The 23,372-nt window shown below is 40.1% G+C and overlaps 2 protein-coding genes across 3 annotated transcripts; one reads left to right on the top strand and one right to left on the bottom strand.

Moving 5' to 3' along the window:
• Positions 1-333: 333 nt before the first annotated feature.
• acta2 (actin alpha 2, smooth muscle) lies at positions 334-6,337 on the bottom strand. Its single transcript, XM_035405641.1, has 9 exons — positions 6,225-6,337; positions 4,518-4,689; positions 3,995-4,123; positions 2,728-2,838; positions 2,341-2,425; positions 2,086-2,247; positions 1,597-1,788; positions 1,175-1,356; positions 334-894 (listed from the first exon to the last, which is right to left on the bottom strand). The coding sequence occupies exons 2-9, from the start codon at positions 4,644-4,646 to the stop codon at positions 751-753; spliced, it is 1,134 nt and encodes a 377-aa protein (XP_035261532.1). The 5' UTR covers positions 4,647-4,689; positions 6,225-6,337; the 3' UTR covers positions 334-750.
• A 4,235-nt stretch (positions 6,338-10,572) lies between these two features.
• Positions 10,573-17,897, top strand: fas (Fas cell surface death receptor). 2 transcript variants are annotated; one of them, XM_035405779.1, is made up of 9 exons: positions 10,573-10,719; positions 11,135-11,267; positions 13,679-13,804; positions 14,424-14,544; positions 15,226-15,296; positions 15,631-15,720; positions 15,817-15,860; positions 16,573-16,606; positions 16,898-17,897. In XM_035405779.1, the coding sequence occupies exons 1-9, from the start codon at positions 10,681-10,683 to the stop codon at positions 17,179-17,181; spliced, it is 942 nt and encodes a 313-aa protein (XP_035261670.1). In that variant the 5' UTR covers positions 10,573-10,680; the 3' UTR covers positions 17,182-17,897. The 2 variants fall into 2 exon arrangements, with proteins under 2 accessions (XP_035261670.1, XP_035261669.1); XM_035405778.1 differs by having other exon boundaries at positions 15,814-15,860.
• The last annotated feature ends 5,475 nt before the right edge of the window (positions 17,898-23,372 follow it).

The raw sequence follows: 23,372 nt of genomic DNA, 5'->3' as shown, positions 1-23,372 counted from the left end.
GGAGAAGAGCAGCTTGCTAATTAAATGATTGGCCTTGTAATGGCATAGAGGGGTTTGTGTTTTCAAATGTGTCATCGCTTATGTTGCTGTTAGTGGTGGGAACAGCGAGATGGACTGTGTGTGTTCAGTACTGTGGCTACTCCATAATACATTTTAAAAAAGCAGACTAGCACAATGGCTTCCCTGACAGGAATGCTTTGCCTTTACTTTGTCAAGAACACGTTTAAAAACAAGGATTTCAGCAAACGCGTTTCAGCATTATTTAATGTTGTGGCTGTAGTGTGCTGAAAGCTATTTAAATGGAAGACATATGAAATATGTTAGACAAAAGCGAAGGTTTTTTTGAAGAGCTTTATTCCTTCCTGGAGTGTTCACAATGTAACCATCTTTAAAATCTGTAACTGAAAGCATACAGCGGTGATTGAACACATGCGAGACTTGCAAAGTCCAGGGGCGTCTTACTGTATCCGAACACAAGAGGGAGACTGTGAGCAATGCTCTTGCAACAGGTGAAGACAAAGTACAAGTTTGGGAGCATGATGAAACCCTTAAACGTTCAGTACAGAACTTCCTCAGCTGTTAGCAACAGCATAACATTCAAGCCTTATTCGTTCTGAAAAAGAAAAAACAAAACAAAAACAAACCATTCGCTCAGTAGTTGGCAGTGCAAAGAAGGAACGAAAGAAGGAAAAAAGATACATTCACAGTTTACAGGCAAAAGAGCGACACAGTGGGGTTTTGGGGGGGGCTTTAGAAACATTTGCGATGAACAATGGAAGGGCCAGCTTCATCGTACTCCTGCTTGCTGATCCACATCTGCTGGAAGGTGGAGAGGGAGGCCAGGATGGAGCCTCCTATCCAGACAGAGTACTTGCGCTCGGGGGGTGCGATGATCTAGGAATGCACAGGAGGTCATAGATAGTCAGGTGAAAGGTAAACTACTATGGAAAACAGCTGTTTTTTTCTTTACAAATACAAGCACTATGTGAGAAACATCTTCAGGACTGCCTCTTCCTGATACATTAGAAAGAGTTATTTTTGACTAACACCTGAGTAGACTTCTAAAGAGCATTGGAAAATATCAAAAATTTCCACAAAACCCTTTGAATGTTTTCTGACACATGCCCTATCCAGGTTTACAGATGGTCTTCCTTTAAGAGGCTTTAAGACGTACCTTGATCTTCATGGTGCTGGGGGCCAAAGCAGTGATCTCCTTCTGCATTCTGTCAGCAATCCCAGGATACATGGTGGTGCCTCCAGACAGGACATTGTTTGCGTAGAGGTCCTTGCGGATGTCAATGTCGCACTTCATGATGCTGTTGTAGGTGGTTTCATGAATGCCAGCTGATTCCATACCTGGGGGTCACAAGAGTTGGTTACAACATTCTGAAGAAATGAACATGAACGGAGAAGAAAATGTGACAAGTTTATGTTGATCTGTTTGTCAAAGAATCAGGAGTAGCCCAGGAAAAAATGCATGTCTTGCATATAATCACAATGGCCAATGATAAAATTCCATTCGACGGGTTATTACTGCTGTATGAATGTGTATAAAGGCACACAGACAGTGGGGGGGGGGGGGGGGGGGTAAGGTACCGATGAAGGATGGCTGGAAGAGGGTCTCGGGGCAGCGGAACCTCTCATTGCCAATGGTGATGACCTGCCCATCGGGAAGCTCGTAGCTCTTCTCCAGAGAGGAGGAGGAGGCAGCGGTGGCCATCTCATTCTCAAAATCCAGGGCGACGTAGCACAGCTTCTCCTTGATGTCACGGACGATTTCTCTTTCAGCTGCAGATGGCAGAATTGAGCAGTGAGGTAAACACAGAACATGACTGCATATGGAGGAGTGCCTGAGATGGAACGATCTACTGGAAAGTCCCTAGCATACTTGTACTATACAAACAGGACACAAGGGAAAGCAGAGGAATTCCAGCGGTGGAAATCGGCAGGAGCATAATTATCATTTTAAACTGTCCAGAGTTAGAAACCTATGATGTCACAACTAGCGGAGAATCTACAGCCCTAAGCCGCTGCCGGTCCCTGGCTCCGCAGTGCTCCGCCCACTCAGGTCTCGGCTCCACCCACCAGTTGTGACGAAGGAGTAGCCCCGTTCGGTCAGGATCTTCATGAGGTAGTCTGTGAGATCGCGGCCAGCCAGATCCAAGCGCATGATGGCGTGGGGCAGGGCGTAGCCCTCGTAAATGGGCACGTTGTGGGTAACACCATCACCGGAGTCCAGGACAATGCCTGCCAAAGAAGAGAAAGCAGTGGATTTTATGCGCCCCTCCGAACATCCGGTGTGACGTGAGGGCACTACTGTAGAGGTGTAGGGGAACTCACCTGTGGTGCGGCCAGAAGCGTAGAGGGACAGCACTGCCTGGATAGCCACATACATGGCTGGCACGTTGAAGGTCTCAAACATGATCTAAAGCAGGGAAAACATCTTGTCTCAATCAATGTGTAGAAATGGGTAGATGGTACATACAGCCCCACCATTTCATTATAGCTGAGAATGTAACTTTGTGAATGGTTCATCCAGCCATACATGATGCTTTACTCATTAATAATGTTTTAAACGTATTATATCTCTCAAAACCCTAATTCTGTTCATTATGAAATTTCAATACTTTTGATTCAGGGTATCAGGTGACAATTCAGTTCACAGAATCACTGTGCTTTGACTGAATTCCCAGAATTCTTTGCTGAGGACCTGTGTGTTCACATCACCTGTGTCATCTTCTCCCTGTTGGCTTTGGGATTTAAGGGGGCTTCAGTCAGCAGAGTGGGGTGCTCTTCGGGGGCCACACGAAGCTCATTGTAGAAGGAGTGATGCCAGATCTAAAGAGCAGCCCGAACAAGCAAACCCATCAATCACACAGCTACAACAACCTATCGTGTTAGGCATTTGACACAACCGAATTTACACTATTACTGCCATTCCACAATAGAATAGTAGCAGAGGGCTTTGCAGAACTCAACATCAAAATATTGTGTAATACTGGCATAAATATTAAAGAGGTAAAAAGATAACTAGGTTGTACCATCTGTAAGGCCATCTGCTGAGGCATGACTATCTGTTCTTGGAAGCGGTTATGCTGTGTGTTCACTCTTAGTCACCAGAGCTCTTAATCACATGGTGCTCGTTCCGGAGTAAGCTGGTTCATGACACAACAGCTCATGGCCTTTGCTGAAGTTAAATGAGGGCAATGGTGCGTCATAATCCCTTGGCACAAATATCTATGTTAACTGTACATTTAACTCATGCATTTACTCATTTATTTCCTATCGTGCTGTTCTGCCTAACTTCCCCACTGATTTCTTTTGAGAAAATTCCTATGCCCCCCCCCCCCCCCCCCCCCCCGCCTCTCTCTCTCTCTCTCTCTCTCTCTCTCTCTCTCTCTTTCAATTTCAATTTCGGTTTCCTTTATTGGCAGGGCAACTACAGCCATAGTGCCAAAGCAACACATACAATACACAGAGGAATGGAAACCACATATACAACATGCGACAAGTATGGCCCACAACACTATAAAGATAACAATAACAATAACCTCAATAATAATAATAATAATGATATTCACATAGTGTAAAAAGGTGTGAAGAACATAACAAAAATATAACATTTATCTTTCTCTCTCTCTCTCCCTCTCTCTCTCTCTACCCCCCCTCTCCCCTCGTCTCTCTCTCTCTCTCTCTCTCTCTACGCCCCTACCCTAGTCTCCCTCTCTCTCTCTCTACCCCCCCTCTCCCCTCGTCTCTCTCTCTCTCTCTCTCTCTACGGCCCTACCCTAGTCTCTCTCTCTCTCTCTCTACCCCCCCACCCTCGTCTCTCTCTCTCTCTCTCTCTCTCTCTCTCTCTCTCTCTCTCTCTCTCTCTCTCTCTCTCTCTCTCTCTCTCTCTCTCTCTCTCACTGTGCTTTGGTGTGAGGACTCTGCTTCTTAAACTCAAACTGAAAGTGTGCAGAGCAGTGACCCGGCCATCCCGACTCCTCACCTTTTCCATGTCGTCCCAGTTGGTAATGATGCCGTGCTCAATGGGGTACTTCAGAGTCAGGATACCTCTCTTACTCTGTGCCTCGTCTCCAACGTAACTGTCCTTCTGGCCCATTCCCACCATCACGCCCTTTTAGGAGATAAATATGGGATGAGGGTTAGTCCATCTGACGCCAACTGCAGTGTGTGGTGAATGTTACTACAGCCCAACACAAATGCAGTGGCATATATATATATATATATATATATATATTTTTTTTTTTTGAATGATTGTAAGGGCTGACTATAAAACCTCAATGTGATTAATGCTAGTTCGGTTAAAGATATATCCCTTTAAAATGCTGAAGTGAGAAATAAGGTGACTGCAAACTGTAGATGATCAAAAATATTTTAGAATTATATGATCGAAGGATGTTTCTGTTGTTGAAAAAGTAAAATGTTTTTTTCTTTGTTGCATTGAAATGTACAAAGGTCAAAAGTTAACCCACACCATGCCATGATTACCCGGCTCTAGGCTTCCTCACCTGGTGCCTGGGACGACCCACGATGGAGGGGAACACTGCCCTGGGGGCGTCATCCCCGGCGAAGCCTGCCTTACACAGACCGGAGCCGTTGTCACACACGAGGGCGGTGCTCTCTTCATCGTCACACATTGCTGCTTCTCTTTGCCTTCCTCACTCAGACGGGAAACAATCACTGTGAGCAGAGCGCTGGGTGTTAGCCATCGTAGTCCCAGACTGGCATAGTGCATGAACCTCTGTGTGTGTGTGTGTGTGTGTGTGTGTGTATGTGTTATGTGAGTGGATGTGTGTGTGTGTGTGTGTGTGTGCGTGTGTGTCTACATGTATTGCTTCTTGTGCAGGGACCACACCCATCTTTCCTTGAATGCAGAAATCAGCAGTGAGTGAAAAAGAAAAACATATTCCTTGTAGGCATTATACCTACAAGGCAATTTATTCCTAAAATTATTAAGAAAATACATAATAGCCTTCCATTATATCAATTTATGTGGAGTATTTCATTAAAAAACAATGTATTTATATTCCTAATTTAGATTTTTATTTTTAGTTATGCTCAAATCATATTGAATACTCTCTTATTCAGATACTGACCAAAAGCATTTAAATGTGGGTATAGTAAAGCATATCCATTTGAGGTGAAACAATAAAAAACACAGTGTTAAAAAAAAACTGTTTCTGTAAGCTGCTGCCATCAAGTGGATCGTACTACGCTCCCTGGTGAATGAATGTTGTATCCTGGGAAAACTTCCTAATTAGGAAATGATGTGGAATGATGTCTGTCTATGGTTGCACGGCACTCTTTCCCTGGCCCTGCCTGCCTTCAGCAGCCAAAAAGGAAAAAAAAAAAAAAAAAAAAAGGAGGATGGATGTGAGAGGGGAGAGGGCAGTCGCTGCGTAGCCACAGCAGGAATCCTAGAGAACCATATTTAGTAATAAACGTTAAAACTCCGAGGAATCGCGCTGCTCGAGCCAGAGCTCCAGCCTGACCAAGCATCCCAGAAGCGGCCGCTCTCTGCCTCTCACTGCCAGTACTGGACTGGCCCTGACACCTACAGCTCTCTCTCGCCCTCCGCCACGGATCACCCCAGCTAAACAGCCAGCATCACCAACATAAAATAACCCAGCGGCTGTCAATCACTTGGGCCAATGCAAAGCGCAAATCTCAGTTTCTTGCACGGGGAAAATAGTACACGATAGGTAGAGGATTTACTCGTAGTTTTCACATAATGAAGCTTGCAGCTTGCATCTTGTAGCCAAACAGATCATAAAATGATCACGGAATTGCAATAAAATAACAACAACAACAATCTCAGCACCAGCTATATGGTCACGCATCATGAGACAGAAGCAGTGCACATCAACACAAGCATCTGCATCAATGACACCTCAAAGGATTCACCTCAGAAATTTCCAACGAATCTCGTGGCAAACAAGCAACTCAGATGTGCAGTAGATTCACAGATTTACATACAGACTTACAGCATGACAAAAAACTCAAGCTACATCACCATTACCTCAACAAACTTGTCTTGCATTTTGCATGCACATTCCAGATCACTTAAGCACAAACAATGAGAGAATATTTGGCAGTCTGGTTAAAAATTCACACAGTAATTGCGGTATAATGACCTTAATCTGGCCCACATGGGGGTGTGTCAGATTAGCAGTGGCAGCGAGGCGAGCGGAGTGTCTGAAGAGCATCCCACTTACCCTGACAGTGCCTGGCCGGGGGGGTTTTGCCGCTCGGGGATGGTGTACTACACATCTTCCAGGGGAGCGCTTATGTAGCTTCCTGCCCCCCTCCTCCCCCTCCCACATCCCAAACAAGGAGCTGGGGCCTCGGGCAGCCCGCAGCCTCACCACAGCACTGCCTTATAGGGCCGGTCGCAGAAAAAAGCCCAATCCTGGTGGCCCGTTGAGGCCCCCTGTCTGATGTGCGCGGGGGCATTCCAGGGGCCTTCCGCTACCGGCGATCTCAGAACCCCCTCCCACCCCCCACCCCCCGCCCCTTCAGGAACATAAACAAAATGCAGAGCCATTCGCAGCGCATGCTCAAACTCACTGACACCCCTTGCCCGCCCAGAAGGAGAAAAACGAGGTAAAAGGTGTGGCACCTGTGCGTGAGGGCGTGTTATAGGACATCTGGTGCCAAGGAGCTGACCCTGAAATGCAAGGGTTGCGGGTTCAATTCCCAGGTGAGACATTGCCTGGTACCCCTCAGCTGGGTAGTTAAGCAGCTCTATTAATGGAAAGTGCGCTGCTCTGGATAGCAATGTTTGATATGCAAATAAATACAGTTTTATTTGACAGATATTGGATGTTTCGGGGGCTCTACTATTTACAATGTAAAGAGATGTGTAGCCTACATTAAGGAAAATAACACAAGGCTTCAAATGTGAGCAAAATGTTTATTGTACTGACAACAGTAGCATTAAACATCTGATAATATCCATGCCCACCATCAAACGTCACATTTATGAATGAAATTCTGTTATTTATCTTGGGCCTTGATATGCATGAAATTGGCTTTGATTTGAAACTCTCATTTCCCCCTATGCAGACACAACTTTTTGGTTTTTGGTTTTTGGTTTATGGTCTCCAGAATTTCACTTTCAACATAACTATGAAAGGTCATTGTCTTTTTATTGTATGAGTATACATAGACTAAGACACTTCTGCTTTATGGAAATCTATATGCCCGGTTTCAGTGAGGGCATATAGAGGGAGTGGTTTAATAATGGACATATGATAACTCTTCATACAATGAAGAGCTGCGGTGTTTAAAAAATAAATAAATAAATAACTTTTACTGTTATTCTTTGAATGCTTTTTTAAGCTTTCAGCCTTTGTAAGAAGGGGACCACTTGGAAAGAATGCACCAACCACAATACAGCAAATCCAATAGCAAATGCAGGCAATGCAAGAAAATAAGACATTCTGCTTTTCAGAGAACTTTTAAAATCAAAATGTAATCAACAGACATTGCAGTCTGACCATTCGTGTACTGTATACTACAGCAAGCCTAGAAGCATTGGAAAATACTACAGCCTAATTTAGACAGGGTGCTGCTGGCTGGGTGCATAGATGTCATCAGCGACTGCAAATGACGTTATGACCTGTTCAGCGCCAGAAAGGTGAAACCCGATGCTCGACATATCCTTTTTTATCCCTTTTAAATCAATATCCTATTCATAGGGATATTTTGGCAGAGCAGAAAATTGATTGGCTGAGAAGCCCCGAGATGACACTGGACCTTCATTTGTCATTTTAACAATTGTTTAGATGCGTGTGATGCTCTGTGTTCATACTTCTCGCTTGTTTGAGTGAGTTCACCATTGGAGGGATTTTTATTCCATTGACTTTGAATGTGGACTGGTGTGGAGCAGGCTCTCGGTTTGTTCTTTATATTGCGTATTTTTAAAGAAAGCTGAGCATGTGTCGGCATTGGGGTCTTTTCCAAGTGTATGCACTACTGGAAAATTTCAGCCAGAAAAAAAAATGATTGGAATGTTGGTTGTTTACTGCGATGCAAGATTGGGTTGTGGCCAGGGCCTCACTGATTTTGAAGAGGCTAATATCCCGGTATCAAAGGGAGAGTGTGCCAGTGTAACACAATGGTGAGGCAGCTGGGCTTGTAAATAAAACATTCTGCGTTTAATTCCCAGTGGAATCACTGTACCCTTCTGCAAGGTACTTATGAATTCCTTCACTAAAATATCCGGCAGCATGAATGGAATGTATGCAAAAATGTAACCTTTGTAAGTCACTCGGGTTAAGAGTATCAGGGAAATGTTGTAATGTAACTAAACTGGACACTTCTAGAATTCAAAATTGGGGCTTCCAAAACAATTGTCTCAACAAATGCAGTAAAACTTCAGAGTTTTTGAAGAACAGGACTACTTTATAACCTGTGACTCTGAATAACAAACAGGCTTCTTACTCCCCTGAAGACTAGTACAGATTTCCTTTGCATTGCTGCTGATCCCTGGTTTGTCTGTCTGCTATGTCAGGCAAGGACACTAATCCTTGGTGTTTGCCTTGCACTGGGTGTGGGAATATAATGTATGATCTAATTAGACCCTAAAACAGTTACATGACAGTTTTTAGCTAACCTTTTTTCATTACAATACTGACAATATTGGTTGACAATACAAACTTGATAATAGTGATTTTTTCTTAAAGAATATCTTCTGTTCAAGGACATTTTCCATTAAAATAAAATAAAGGGGTGCAAGATCAGTAACACAACAATACTCACATGGTTAAACAAAAAATAAAAAAGGAGAGAATATCCTCACATTTATTCATAAATGTTTAATTTTTAGCAGTTTAGAGAAAACTACGTAGAAGTTCAGTTTAGCACATTCACGGAAGCTGAAAGCTTTTTTTCCACCCATCGTACATCGTGTGCGCAGACTTTAATGTAGCACCAAAAAAGGAACTGTTCAGTAAATAAGGGAAGACTTGGCAGACTACTTTTCTTCACGGCATGTAAGGGAGGAGAGAGCCCCCCCTGAGGTGTGGTCTGGGAAAACAGCCGGCGATTCGTGCGCCGCGTGCCTGTTCGTCTGCGATCCCTTCCCTCCGCAGATTTACGCGACATCCACAATGCTTGGTCTAGGAAATTATTCTGCAGAATATGTCGCTGTGTACTTTTTGACCATGTTTAGTTGAACTCCAATGCTGCGATTCTCCCCCGTATCTGAACGTTTTTTCTTCATAGTTTTGTCTCGGGGAACCTATGAGTCCCGTGTTTCTATAATGCAGTGGATTCGGTAGTATTTTGTACTTTCCTTAAAATCCTTTTATCAATTCAGGAAAAGTTATTTCTTCAATGAACTCCTCTTAATTTTAGTGAACAGACCTACTGCTACACACACATCTAAACCAATAATAATGGGCATAGTTTTATTTTATTATAAAATTAATAAAATAAAATATACATTTTAAAAAATGGTTAATGGAAATGCAGTTATGGGGTGCATACCTTTTTAGACTTTAAAACGTGAACCTCTAAATTATATAGTTTATTATTAACATAGCTCAATATTCCAAAGTGAACAAACATACGCCAGATAATAGGCTACACCTGAATAACTGCTACTAATATATATATATATATATTATTTATATATATATTTTATACCTGAATTCTTATAAACTCACGAGAACGGATGGGTATGTCCAGATTAAAACAAATGGTTTGTGTCATTTCTAAAATAAGCTCTAAAACAACATCCTTAATGTGCTTACAGCATCTCCAGAAATCTGTAAAATAGTTTATCTCAAAAACAGCATTAAACCTGCAAATATACCTTTAATCAGAGACATAAGGAAGGAATCAGGGAGGTTACACGGTCTGTGGAAACGACTCCCTGACATACCCCTGCTCGATTGGCATGTGCTTTGACCGAAAATGGCAAAGCAGCTGAGCAGTAGTAGGACTCCACCAGCCTCTGTCTCATTGGCCATCTAGCATCAACAGTCATCGGCAGGAAAAAAAAGAAAGAAAAAAAAAAAAAGACACAACTCTGGAATGTTTTGCCGACTCCTGGCTTCGAAGCGTATGCCTGGCTGTTGTCAGTTCCTACTTTCTGTGTGGGAATGAACGTACCTCGTGCTGCATCTCGCTGTTGGGGAGAGCCTGTTAAAGAAGGGAATCCCTTTTCAGCTAAATGGCTCCCTGACTCAGAAGCTTCATTTCATTTGACCATCACGGGCTTCTGAAATGTAGCCTCTTTGCAGCTGTTTGCTGACCTTCAGGAGTTTCAGGATGCAGAATACTGTTAGCACAGAGACCTACTCTTATTGTTGTCTTTAGTTCATTTAGATTTTCATTACAGGCATTTTTTTTACATTTAGCAGACACTCTTATCCAGAGCGACTTACACAACTTTCATAGTGTTTTTGACTATGCTATACAGCCTATAAACTTTAGGATCACACATTCATCTGTTGTTTAACTTCGACTGAAAACCTGCACACATAGAGAGCATGGAACTACTCAAATGAGTCATCTCGGTTACCAGGGAGATTGAGACTGGGAGGAGAGCTCTATTCAGGAAGTGAGGTAATTCAAAACAGGAAATTTTGCATCAGAGAACAGTCGACAGCTGCAGCAGAAGCTAGGTTTCTTGGAAGTTCTATTTGAGCTAACTGCAACAAAATGAAATTCTCTCATTTCCTACTACTTATATTGATTGTGGTAAGTAAATAAGTACCGTTATGATACTGCGTTTACCGTACATTATGCTTTGTAAATGGCGTGTCAGAGGCACTTTATGCTAGTTTATTAAGTCTATTCGGTGGAAGAAATCAATGTTATACTGTAAACACTTGATCTGGTCTCTCTTGGACCAGGTTGTCTGGTTTGCTAACATTTTTCATTTAAAAAAAAACCTACTTTATGAATTAAATATTACGAGAAATGAAGTACAAACATATCTAAACAACTTGTCCTTAGATACTTTACTGTGAGTTTCTTTCACTTTGAACAGTACTTTTAGTTTCATTTCTTTTCATGCGATTTGTCATAACATGACATGGCATGTTAATGCATTACATTACATTACATTACATAATGCTAACAATAAGGTAACGCATAACCTTTTTTTCCACAGTTACTTGAAAATTTGCACGCTCAGTGCACAACAATAAGAAAAATCGGTCGTGGTAGTAGCCGCATGAAAAGAGAGCAGTGCCAAGATGGATATGGGGAGTATGAAGGGCGGAAATGCTGCCAATGTCCACCTGGTATGAATCCTCTTTCTTATTCTGTTTTTACTAGAATTACATTATCAATTCAGTTTCAGCCAAACTTCATTCTGCATTGTGCCATTTACGATTGACAGCTTTTACTTTCCCATATGTTTTGTATGATTGAGGGAAGAGGGAACAGTTGCAGCACTTAGGCTACTGTATGTTCAGGTTATTTAGTTTATGTAAATAAGTAGCAGCCTCCATTTTAAAGAAGAACCACATGGTATCTCAGTATATGCTGCCTAACAAGCAGAAGGCTAATCAGTGGCATGATTGACACATGTTTCCAAAGCATTTAACAATAAAAATGTACAAAAAAACACAACGCTTAAAAAACGCCTTGACAGGGCTTCTCTCATACAGTCATGGCACTTGCCACAAATGCAGGCCGTGTCTCGGCTATGGCCAATTACAGTTACTGCGTTTCCATAGTGGTGAGACATCCTGTAGTAGACCTTCTTCTACCAGGGAGAGAGTATGACTCGAAACCCTGTAGTGTGAAGGGAACAGTGATGGAATTTTGAACAGAAACACGCAATAGCCAATGAGTGCTTAGCTGACTGGGAAGAGGAATATTTGTTTTGCTCTAAATCACGCGAGTTTATGAGAGATGTCAGGTTCTGAGAATAATTAATAATTATTAATAATTATTGTGAGCATAAACGTTAAGTGTGTGATGCTCCTTCTTGGCCAAATGTCTGCTGTGTGCATTCTGATTGCAGTCTGCTGAGGGTTGATGCGATGCGCCTGAGCGGCTGCACGCTCCTCCCAGTGTCTGTGCTGCGACACTTCCCCTCCCCGACACCCTACCCCCTACCACATGTGCAAGTCTTCGAGTTTTGTTGTAATGCTTGTAATGTTTGTAATGTTTTTATGTTGTTGCTATGTGCTGAGGTTTTTCTTCGTTTCAATGAAATGAGTGCCCTCTCGTTTCATTGAAAGGACTGTTTTTTTCCTCCTCCTTCCTCCTGTTCTCTCATTTCTCATCTAATAAGATGGCGCCGCAGATGGCTGCCTCGGTGTGTTGACCAAAACAAATTCCTCGTATGTGTACGTACTTGGCAATAAAATACGATTCTGATTCTGATTCTGATTAGGCCTACTAAAAGACAAAACAAAATTGTGAAATCTGTTGTTGTGTTGGGTCTGCCACATTTTCAATCTTGTAGTGTGCACCAGATGTAAAATATTTTTACACCTGGAGGACCAAACAGTCCCAATATTTGACAAAATTTCACTCATTTCCAAAATGATTTTAATTTTGAAATTTAGGTGAATGGTAGATTTGAGCTTCAGAAATGAAATTCTGGTATAACTACATTTTGACCGGATAGTTATTTTGCAACATTTCTCATCTCTCCTATGAAATGGTAGTGTGTGTATAGCATTGATCAGGTTTGACCAGAAACACAACAGATGTCATTATGTAGTGCCACTACAAATTTGAAACTGTTTCAAAACGAGTATCCTGAGTAAACTTTGACACACAGGGGAGATGGGGGACAACTCGGACACTTTGTCTTAGGCCCGAATCTGAGGGGGGCCTAGAATGTGGAGTGTAGCTATTTTTAATTTGTCACAAAATATATTGCATTGTATAATTTTAGGTAAATGAGTTCTATGGACCAGAAACTCAAAAAAGAAGTGTAAACCTTGTGATAATGATTGGCAATGAAATTAATTGAAAGACGTAACACAGCATTGGGTGATAATTTATGCTTGATGAGTTCTTTTTAAAAAGTTAAAATGGACCATTCAATTTAGGACGGGAACATAAAATATAGAAACATGACACAAACACAACCCAAAGGTTAGGGCAGATTCCACTCTGCGATTTTGAGAATAGCACAAAAATCTTTTGAAAAACCTTTGAAAAAGTTTAATTTGGAAATGATTTTAACATAAGGCCCGGATGTTTCTTAGGGAAAAAATGGTCACATATAGACTTGTCTTTAAGTTTTTAAATGTGACAACCGGTTCCCATTTTTTTGTTACTGTTGTTTTACTATGCACCGCCCATGGCACCGCCACCTACCGCCATTTTGCTCATGGTGAATTTTACCAGAGAAGTAATTTCAATGTTCATGTCTTAAATGTACAATGTTTGACGGGGGCCACCTAGTGGTAGTTTACTCACATTGCACAGTGAAAGGACTTGTTAACATTTGAGGAAATATTAACAATTATTACCATAAAAAACACAGAATTCATACGTGTGCCAACTTATTTCTTTGCAAAGCAATTGAACTTCAAGGTGTTTCTGCCTCCATCTAGAGATCCAAGTAGAGTACCATCTAATTTGTGCATCGTGGATTTCTGGAAAAGTTCACAATGCCTTTTAAGACAGCATTGATGCTACAAGGATTACTGACACCACTAATAATGTTGACCTGTGTTTCTGCAAGGTTATCATGTGGACAAGTGCAGTCAAAACAATGGAACAGAATGTCTGCCCTGTGAAGGGGAATCATATCGTGACCATGCCAATTTATTGGATTCCTGTGAGCCATGCACGTCCTGTAACCCTACAGGTATGCATCTCTGAACCAATACAGAATAAAACATGTTATTTTGCTCTTTGAAACTTTGTCTAACTTTAAAATGGCCTGAAGAATCTATATTTAATTGATTCTAAAACGGAGTTTACATCTATGGATTAGTGCTCTCCCTTTGATGTCCAAGTGGAAACCACATCCTAGTTTTAGGATGTTTTAATCTACGTACATGATTTATGCATCTAACTAATGAATCATCAAATATCTACTAAAGTTCACCATAAAGGCTTCTGTGTCCAATTTTATTGAACATTTTTTGATATCTTAATCCTAGGAGATGTTGGCCTGAACTCAGTCAATGTCTGTCCTTGATTTTGAATTAAATTATGTATGTGCAATAATTTGCCTACTAATTCTTAAACACAGTTTGATGAGTTAAACAAACTGTCTTGCCTTACTGTGTTTCTGAATAAAGAAATAGCCCTCTGATTTAATCAGGAGTTTTGGACTTTGATATCAGTTGTCACTGTAACTGATTAAGTGTTTTTTGAACTCAGTCACATTTTCCTTATCACCTGATATGATGTCACAGAAGCATCATTGTATTGACTAAGCAATTGTGTGGGATAATCATATGCAATATTAATTTCTTTAGCAAATCTGGAAACAGAAGAAAAATGCACTGTGATGCGGAACACAGTCTGCACATGCAAGAAGGGATACTACTGTGAGGAAGCAGTCAGAGAGGAATGCAAAGCATGCCATTCCTGCAAAAAGTATGTGCATTCATATGGTTTTATGCATTGATTTATAATAATGGGCAGAATCATTAAAATAATATTTGTGCCATCAAAAGGCCTTTATTACACAAAAGGGAATTTTTAAATTCTATTTTTAAGCTATGTCTTCATGGAACATCGTACTGAATTTAGAAATAAGAACAACTACAAAACACAGGGGAAATCAGACCTGGGTCAAATACATACATTTGTTTTGAATTCAACTACTTTTCTATGCTTTACTGATCTTGTCTGGTGTATTGGAACCAATTAAATACTCTCAAAAAGTGCAGACCCCACCTTCTGGTCATATTGGCAGGCTCGATTACACCAGACAAGATCAATAGAGCGCAGAAAAGTATTTGAATCCAAGACAAATAAGTATTTGACCCAGGTCTGGGTGAAATATAAAGATTTTATGCTGTATTCCTCTCAGTATCTGTTTATTACAGGTATAATTGGTACTGTAGCAACTTAATGAATGCAGGGTGTGAAGGTGTATATGTTTGTCACAGCTTCACCACAATGTAAAGAAGCCTAGCAAATTCATAGCTAGCACAACTATATGAATATATACAAATACAGCTTGAGCCAGATGTATTTATAGTTTCAGACATAAATTCTGTTTCTATGATTTTTTTGACGTAAGATTGATTTATTATTTTGTTTTTGTGTAAGATGTGAAGACGGCTTTGCTATTGAAGAAGAGTGCAAGCCCACCAGCGATACTGTCTGCAAGAAAGTAGGAGGTAAAAATAAATAAATGTGTAAATAGGTACAAATTTCAAATGCACAGATAGCAACAGAGAGTGTAATCTATTGTAATCTATCTCCCCACAGGTTTCTAACCACCTTGAAATTGTTTAGTCAGTTTTCTCTGAATAATGGAGTTTGTTTTAACTGCCATTACATCTAGTGGCCACTGTAGGAACTGCATGTAACACAGATGTACAGTATGCATTCAGAATGGTGGAGATCCAAAAGTAATGCAGTTCTCTTCATTTGATGTATAAAGTTAATTGTTTGTATGATGTTAAAAGGAATGTTTTCTTATTTAATTAATTCATTTCTTTGCTTATGCAGGTGGTGCATTGTGGGCACTCATTGTTCTACCAATTATTTTTGCGATTGCGATTGTGTATTTTTTTAAAAAAAGAAAGCTTTTTTGTTTTGGTAAGTACTTACTTTTTAGTCGTCGTTATTGTTTCATACTTGCTGTCTGGTTTTAATAGTTTAACATCTTTTACATTCTTTAACTTTTTTTAGCAGATAAACCGAAAGACAACTGTGTCGAGGACCCAGACCCAGACAAGGTATGTCTGTTCTTTTGCTGAAAAGGTAAATGACTGTAGCTACAAACATTTTTTAAATGAATCAGTAGTTTACTTATACCAGCTTTTGTACTGGCATGCTTGCAAAGCTGACTTAAAGGCAAGGTATAGCTTGGCACTCTCCCTTTCATTAGCTTGAGTGTTCCATATATACAGCAGGCATGAATTTTTATCAGTGTTCTTTGAAGAGGCTGGATCCTGATATATGTCACACCATTTACCCCTCTCCAGATACTGCTACATGCATAGATGATAGTTGGTGAAATACAAAAAAACAAAATTCGGCATTTTTTTTTCGATAGAATTTTCCATTTTTTACACATGTGGTGACAGACTCAGACTGTACTCATGTACAGACAGCTTAATCGGAAAGAAGACCCTTCCTCACTGCACTTTTGTCCTCACCCTATGGTTTGATCGCCCTCTAGTGGTATAATAATCTTACTGTCCACATTGGAAATGGCTGACTGAAACATGGTAAATGTTACAGCACTTGTGTTTATGAAGTTTAAATAATCTAGGACTGTGGCTAAAAACAATGGTATGAAATAATTCTGTAAGTCAGTCAATTTGGAAACAGAGACAAAATGGATTCAGCACAGATAATACAATCAATATGTGTTATTTATATATGAAAACATAATATTGAACATGTATAACAAATCAACACAATTACTTTTTTTTCCTACTCTAGGACAACGATATAAATGAACGCATTCCACTTAAACGTATGTATATTTTCATTCCCTGAGTATTACAAATATTTGATTTTAACATACACAAATGTAAACCCTTGCATTAAAAATTATCGCATTAAAATATTTTCCATGAAAAAAAATGGCAAATTTCAAAAGCACATAATCACTATGATTACTCACATTGCTTTGAATACAACACGGGGGATATTAACCCGTTCATTGCTCTTATTTATGAAAATGGAATATGTATTTGAAAATGTATTGAACTATTTGACTTGCAGTGCTCTAAAATTTAAGACCTTTGTTCTCCCTTATTCACAGACATAGACCTCACTCCCCACCTGAATGACATAGTGAAGGAATTAGGGCCAAGAAGTACAACAGAGCTGGTCAGAGGCGACTTAAAAGATACTGTTATACAATTTCACAAAGAGGATACTCAAAATGACTCTCAGGAAAGATACTACAGAATACTGAAGGATTGGTGTGAACAGCAAGGTCTCGAAAATGCTGCTCCAAATTTAATTCAGAAATTGAATGACAAGGGCATGAATACAACTGCTGATAAAATAAAGAAGATAATTCTGACTGGGAAGAAGAAGTAATAGGGCTGCCGGATGGCTCATCTGGTAGTGCACTGGGTTTCAGTGTGTGATGTGGCTCTTGATTTGCAATGGAAACCAGACTGTGCACCATTTTGTGCCCTGTCCCCGGTGGATCATGTTACTGCCCTGGTATGGGAAAACAAGTGCCTGGTCAATGTTGTTTTCAAAGAAAATTGGTTGGGGGGTGATCTGGGTAAGGGACTGTGCTGTGGTGCATGGATGAGCCCCACGGTCTCTGATTGAATCCAGACCATGCAGAATTGATGATTGTCGCCTAGGGTACCAGTGGGCTTGGTTGGTTAGGGGCCCGCCCCTTTTCGATTGGGTGTCTGCATGCCAAAGTCGCATGTGAGAGGCTTTCATCTGATCAAATTCTATGCAAGCTTGGCTGTGGACTGTGTTGTGAAAAAAACTCATTATTAGACATAGTTTCAGCTCAATATTAGATGTACTTTCGGATGATTCTACTTGGTTTAATGGAGAAAAGTCCAACAGTTGACATACCCAGGGATTATTGTTTTTGTATTCTGTAATTCCTCAAAAGTGTACTATTCCCCAGTATCTCTGGTGGTTTTAAGACTCAGGTAAGACATCCATATTTGTGTAACTTTATGGAATTTTGTAAGTAAGAAAATGAAAATTTTATGATGGGTGTTCAGAGACTGCTGGCCAGTTCAATTAATAAATGAATAATAAAAAAAACAGTCTAAACAGAATGTGATTTGTTTATTTGAGTGGTTGAGGAATATTTGTTAGCAAATTGAAGGCAGTTTGTGAGACTAAATGGCTTAAGTCCCCCAAAAATATTATTCATGATAGAGTAACCCAAAATGTATATATTTTATATGTATCCTGGTAGCTGATTAAATTAAATGGTGTGGATTATTCATCCAAATGCTCATGCTGAAGTAGTAAAATATTTGTTTATAGTATGTTGCATCATGCTGTCTTGCGTAAGATTGGCGAGCTAGCAAGTGGGACTTTTACTGAGCTCAGGGACTTTCCTGTCTTCAAAAACCCCCACGTGTTTATGATTAACTTCCTTGCTGGGCTTGGGCGGTTGCCTTAATTATGTGGGTGATGTCATGTTTTCCGAGCCTTTTTGTAAGCTCAGCAAACAACATTAGGATCAATAAGCAGGTACTGAGCTGAATGGATCCTTGTGAACGACTTCTTTCACAAACGGCTAACACTTCCTGGTGACCCTGCCTTCTTCTATAAATGCAGGGTTGGGAAACTGAAAGTAAAGTAGCTGTCTAGTGGAGCCATGTGGTGGCGTTTATCTTTAAGTTTCCTGTTTATCCACCGGCTGAACGCACACTTTGCTGCCGACAGATAAAGGTTTTGGACTTTCCGAGGTTTGCCTTTTATGGCAGTTATTGTAGCTGCATGTGAAATCAAAGCAATGCCATAAATTGTTTCATAAAATGCCCACAAATAATTTAGGCTATTTTTCAATACAGTTGCCATGTAGATTTATCTCCTCAAAGTTTGAACTTGTCAAAGAAAAGTAGTGTGTCCTCTGACATCATTTCACTGCACATGCTGTGTATATGATACCATTTCTGTCCAAGTAAAATTCACTAATTTTTCATACTTTCTCCTCTTGAGTCATCTGTTCAAGATGGGTAAGGACATTATGTCTGGACAGAAATCACATTGTCTGTAACAACATTTTTTCATTCCATGATTGTGGAAAGAGATGTGATGCCAAGAGCAGGTAAAACTGATGACTCAAACATCGGAAAGCTACATCCCTTATAACCAACACACTAATGACTGAACTTGGTGCCAATAATTTTAAATCTGCTTTTGGCATGCATCCGTTTGTGTCAGACTTTCCCCAGAATTAAACACAATGATTGACGTATTGGCTAATACCTTTTTTCTTTTTCCATACTGCAATAAAACAAACAGTTATTGAGCCTATTAGGTTTGAACCAGAATCCAGAGAAATGCATACTGCTATGCAGAAGTGCTGAAGCGAAGGCGAGTCTAGACTAGCATACTCCTATGAAGTGCCTGTTTAGAAAGAAACATCTTGCCTTACCCGCATGCACTATTTATTATTACCATCACTGCTAATCAGCCGGCTTTAGTTAAACATATATAAATATGCATTCTTTATGCTGAGGCAAAGTTGTACCTTTGCCGTTGTGCCCCAAAATAGGAACTTGTGAACAATCCATTTACACAGCAAGGTATTCACACCAGCACGCAGATCAGCCCTCCAGGACCGGAGTTGTGCACCCCTGGGTTAGGTTTAGGATTAGGGTTATAGTCATTGTGTGTGACGTTATGGCTCCTGATTTGTTCTGGCTGTAGTTAAACGCAACAGCGTGACTCAGGTAGGGTATTATTGTCATTACTAGGGTGGTGAAGATATAGTTGTTGAATTCTCCCGATAAAAGATCGCTTTCATACAGATTCATCTTAGAATGCATTTTTCCTTTTAAATAGTCTGTTAATTTAAACACTATTTCAAACACATTTCTGCAAATAGATAGATGTCATTAAAAAAATGGTTATAAGACTCAGATCTGAATATTATTATTTTGGCATTAGTAAGTGATTTGGCTGAGTTCCATTTGCAGGGGTGAAAGTCCTTCAGCAACATAAAAAAGCCAGAGGTCTTCTAATATATGTCACCAAAAAAGGCCGCCTAATTTGTGTACCTTTTCTGCTAAATTGTTGCACTTCTTTGATTTGGCGTCCCTAGTGTCTGAGTACCATGCATGAACAACCCCCTGGCCTTAACAATCTTGTTCTTGCCAAATGTAAAAATTTCATCATACACAACAGGAAATACATTATTTGTTCTGTGAGTGAAAAATGTAATTTGCCTCCAAGGTCTGTAGGGCAATTTGTTTTATTGTTCACAGGTAGTCTATTCTCATTAAAATAACTTGAAGAATTGGCAAATGTTCTTCATCAAAGATTTCAGACCACTGACAAAGTACTGACAAAAACTCTGAAATGAAAATGCAATGCTATGTGGTCCGCAGCACATTTTGCAGACACACATTATCTAACTCTGTTGATATAGAGAATATCTGGACCCCAGATGTGGACAGCTGAAGACGCTACAGTGTGGGTATGAGAGTCTGAGCAAGGGACATATCCTCGAGCAAGGGGCGTAAGTGCACGTGTAAAGATCTGTAAAGATCTTGCTGAATAAATGAATATGACAAAAGCAGAAATTTGATCACACACACACATATTATACGGTATGTCAATCATTATTTAAAACAGGCCTATATAAATATAACCAGTATAAGTCGCATTCTGGATTACTCCTTATGTAATGGTGCCTGCTAAGCACATAAGCTATATCATTTAACCCTCCTATTATGTTTTAATTAACTAACAACTTTTATGTTTGGGGTCAATTTGACCCCAGCAATATAAAACTGCCGAAAATAATTGTAACTGAAAGTGTTACCCAAGTTTCTCTCTCAGCTACTATAGGCCTTTCTACTGACCATCTTAATAGCCCAGTAAATAAAACATGACTCCCCCCATCCTCCCCTTATACATCAAGTATTGATTTTATATGACTATACAATCTCATTCATTGACCTAAAATGGAAAACAAAGTATGTTTTGGTGTTTGCAGGGCTTTATGTTGGTATGGTAAGTGCTTATTAAAAAAGATCAGAGATCTCGTGGGAACTATGTTTTCTCCACACACACACACACACACACACACACACACGCTCTCTTTCTCTCTCTCTCTCTCTCTCTCTCTCTCTCACACACACACGCACACACACACACACACACAAATTAATGTGAAAGTGCCCTCAGCCAACACAACAAAAACAAGATCAAAATTATGATTTTATATAACATTAGAGCTTGGGGTCAAAATAACCCAACAACACTGATGCGTACAACGTGTACAGGACATCGAAAATAATTTTTTCAGTTCATTTCATGTTTGCCACGTTTTCCCCATAAAGTTAGGAAAAGTCATGAAATATCTAGCTGAAAAAGGTATGGTAACCATATTTTTAGAGACAGTAAACGTTGAATGGAATCAAATTGACCCCAAACATAATAGGAGGGTTAATAAAAAACAATGGAACAGTAAAACAATGCGTTTCCAGGATCTCACTCTCTCCTTAACGGGAATTCAAAATCCCCCGGCCCCCGCGTTATTAACAGCAGTTTCGTTTGGCTTCAAAAGACCGGACATGCGGACTCAGCAGGGAGTCTGAATCACAGAGATCTTCCTGTTATGCTTAAATTTAACAACGGTCTGACTTCATCCCTTGTCTCTTTCCACTTCTGTGTCTGTCTGGTAATTTGGTGCTTGTTGCAGCAGTTGTGTGATGTTGCTATTCTTATGCCACTAGCAAAACTGATTATTCTTACTGCTAATTGTCTTGAAATATACTGTATGTGTCAAGGGTCTGGCTGGTCTGACTGGTGATATGATTATCCTTTGTTTACAGGGGTATAGTATTTTTATATAATTCACTTTTATATAATTAAACTTTATATAATTATATAATTTCAGGTAGTATTGTAATGAAGTAAACCTAGTTATTAATGGGCCAGTTTCGCAGACACAGATTAAGCCTAGTCCTCGACTAAATTCAAATTTATGTGAAGACTCTCCATACAAAGCTCACTTTAGTCCAGGACTAACCTTACTGTGTGTCCATGAAACTGGCCCAAGGAAACTGGCCCAGTTTAGGAAGCCAAAACTGTGAACCACAAATTTTACAGAATTTTGAAGCTGAGGGCTGGAGCTCCAAAGTTTGGAGAGTATCCTCAGAACCTCGTACAAGCTATGCCCTGACTGAAAATCACTAGCCTGAGGTGAAAGATGTTACGACAGGGACACCGCACAGTTTACTGAGTTAGAGCTGACGCACGAAAGGATGTTATTCTTTACCTCTGTAAGGGACTTGCCAGTCATCCACACTCAAGCTGAAGCATGAACACTCAAAGCACAAGAACCTGGCACCTATACAAAAGTGTATTTCACAACAAGAAATTCTGAAAGGCACAAATTAATTTAGCTCAGCTCACCTTGTGGGCGTGGAAGCTTTTTTCCACTGCCCTGTGCTCTGAAATGGCCTTTGTTTACACAGGACATAATGGAATAAGATGAGAAAAATCAGGGTCTTTACACATCAGATTTAAAAAAAAAAGTGACTAAATGATCACCAATGATAAATAAATTATATTGATAATGCTTTGTGATATTAAGAAATTGAAGTTTTTGGTTTTTTTAAATGTTACTTCCTCACTAATTCCTCACCTTATTTTCATGGCCACTTCAATCCCTTTTGTGTTGTGTCCAGAACAGGGATTTGAATGGTCACACAGTTTACAGAGAATATCAGTTTTTTTGTGGTATGTTTTGTTGTCAGAAAGGATTTTGCTGTTCGGGCTATTTAATTACATTTGATATGCAGTTGATAGTCCCTCAGTGCTATTGAAACCCAAAAGTGGTAAATTTTAGGGACAAATTTGAAAATGGTTAAAAGTTTGAGGCAGTTAATGTAAGATTTTTCTTTCTCTTTGGACTTTGCACACAACAAGATTTAAAGCTTTAGACAGAGCCATGATTTCAGTCTACACATGGTCGATTTGAAGTATTTCATCTGAAACTCATTGGAAACGCAAATGTAAAAAACTGAAGAGCTACATTCAGTTTTGTAAGTTGTGTACTCAGCACAGGGGTGTAGACACTGCATGGTGATGAGAAGGGGTGGGGGGTGGTCAAGACAACTCCAAGGGACCTGACTGAAAGGGGCTCTCAAAAATATTAGGACATTGGATTTTCTGGGGTGGTGGAGCCCAATGTGAGATCTTTCCTTGGGGCCCAAAATCCCTGATGACACCCCTGGTCACGGGTGCTGGCTTTATTGTAAGGCTTTTTCTGGTGCTGGCTTTTTCTCCTTTTATTCTCCTGTTATTTTGGGTACGTCCTTTACCGTGCACTGCATTCTGAGAAGTATGCATATTGGGATTATAATTTATATATTGCCTCCTTACCCTGCCCCATACTTTTACCCAATGATATGACTGAGTATGTGTTAGAATTAAAGATGTGGGCTTTCTTTGTGAAATGACTCTCAGACATTAAAAAGAGGATTGATTTGTCAAAAATGTGAGCTCTTTTACTGATAATCTGCTTCATTGTAAATGTGTCCTGTTTCTAGTTTGACTACTAG

The sequence above is a fragment of the Anguilla anguilla genome, chromosome 2, assembly GCF_013347855.1.
Source record: "Anguilla anguilla isolate fAngAng1 chromosome 2, fAngAng1.pri, whole genome shotgun sequence".
NCBI classification, from domain to species: domain Eukaryota; kingdom Metazoa; phylum Chordata; class Actinopteri; order Anguilliformes; family Anguillidae; genus Anguilla; species Anguilla anguilla.
This window is presented reverse-complemented; position numbering and strand designations above follow the sequence as displayed.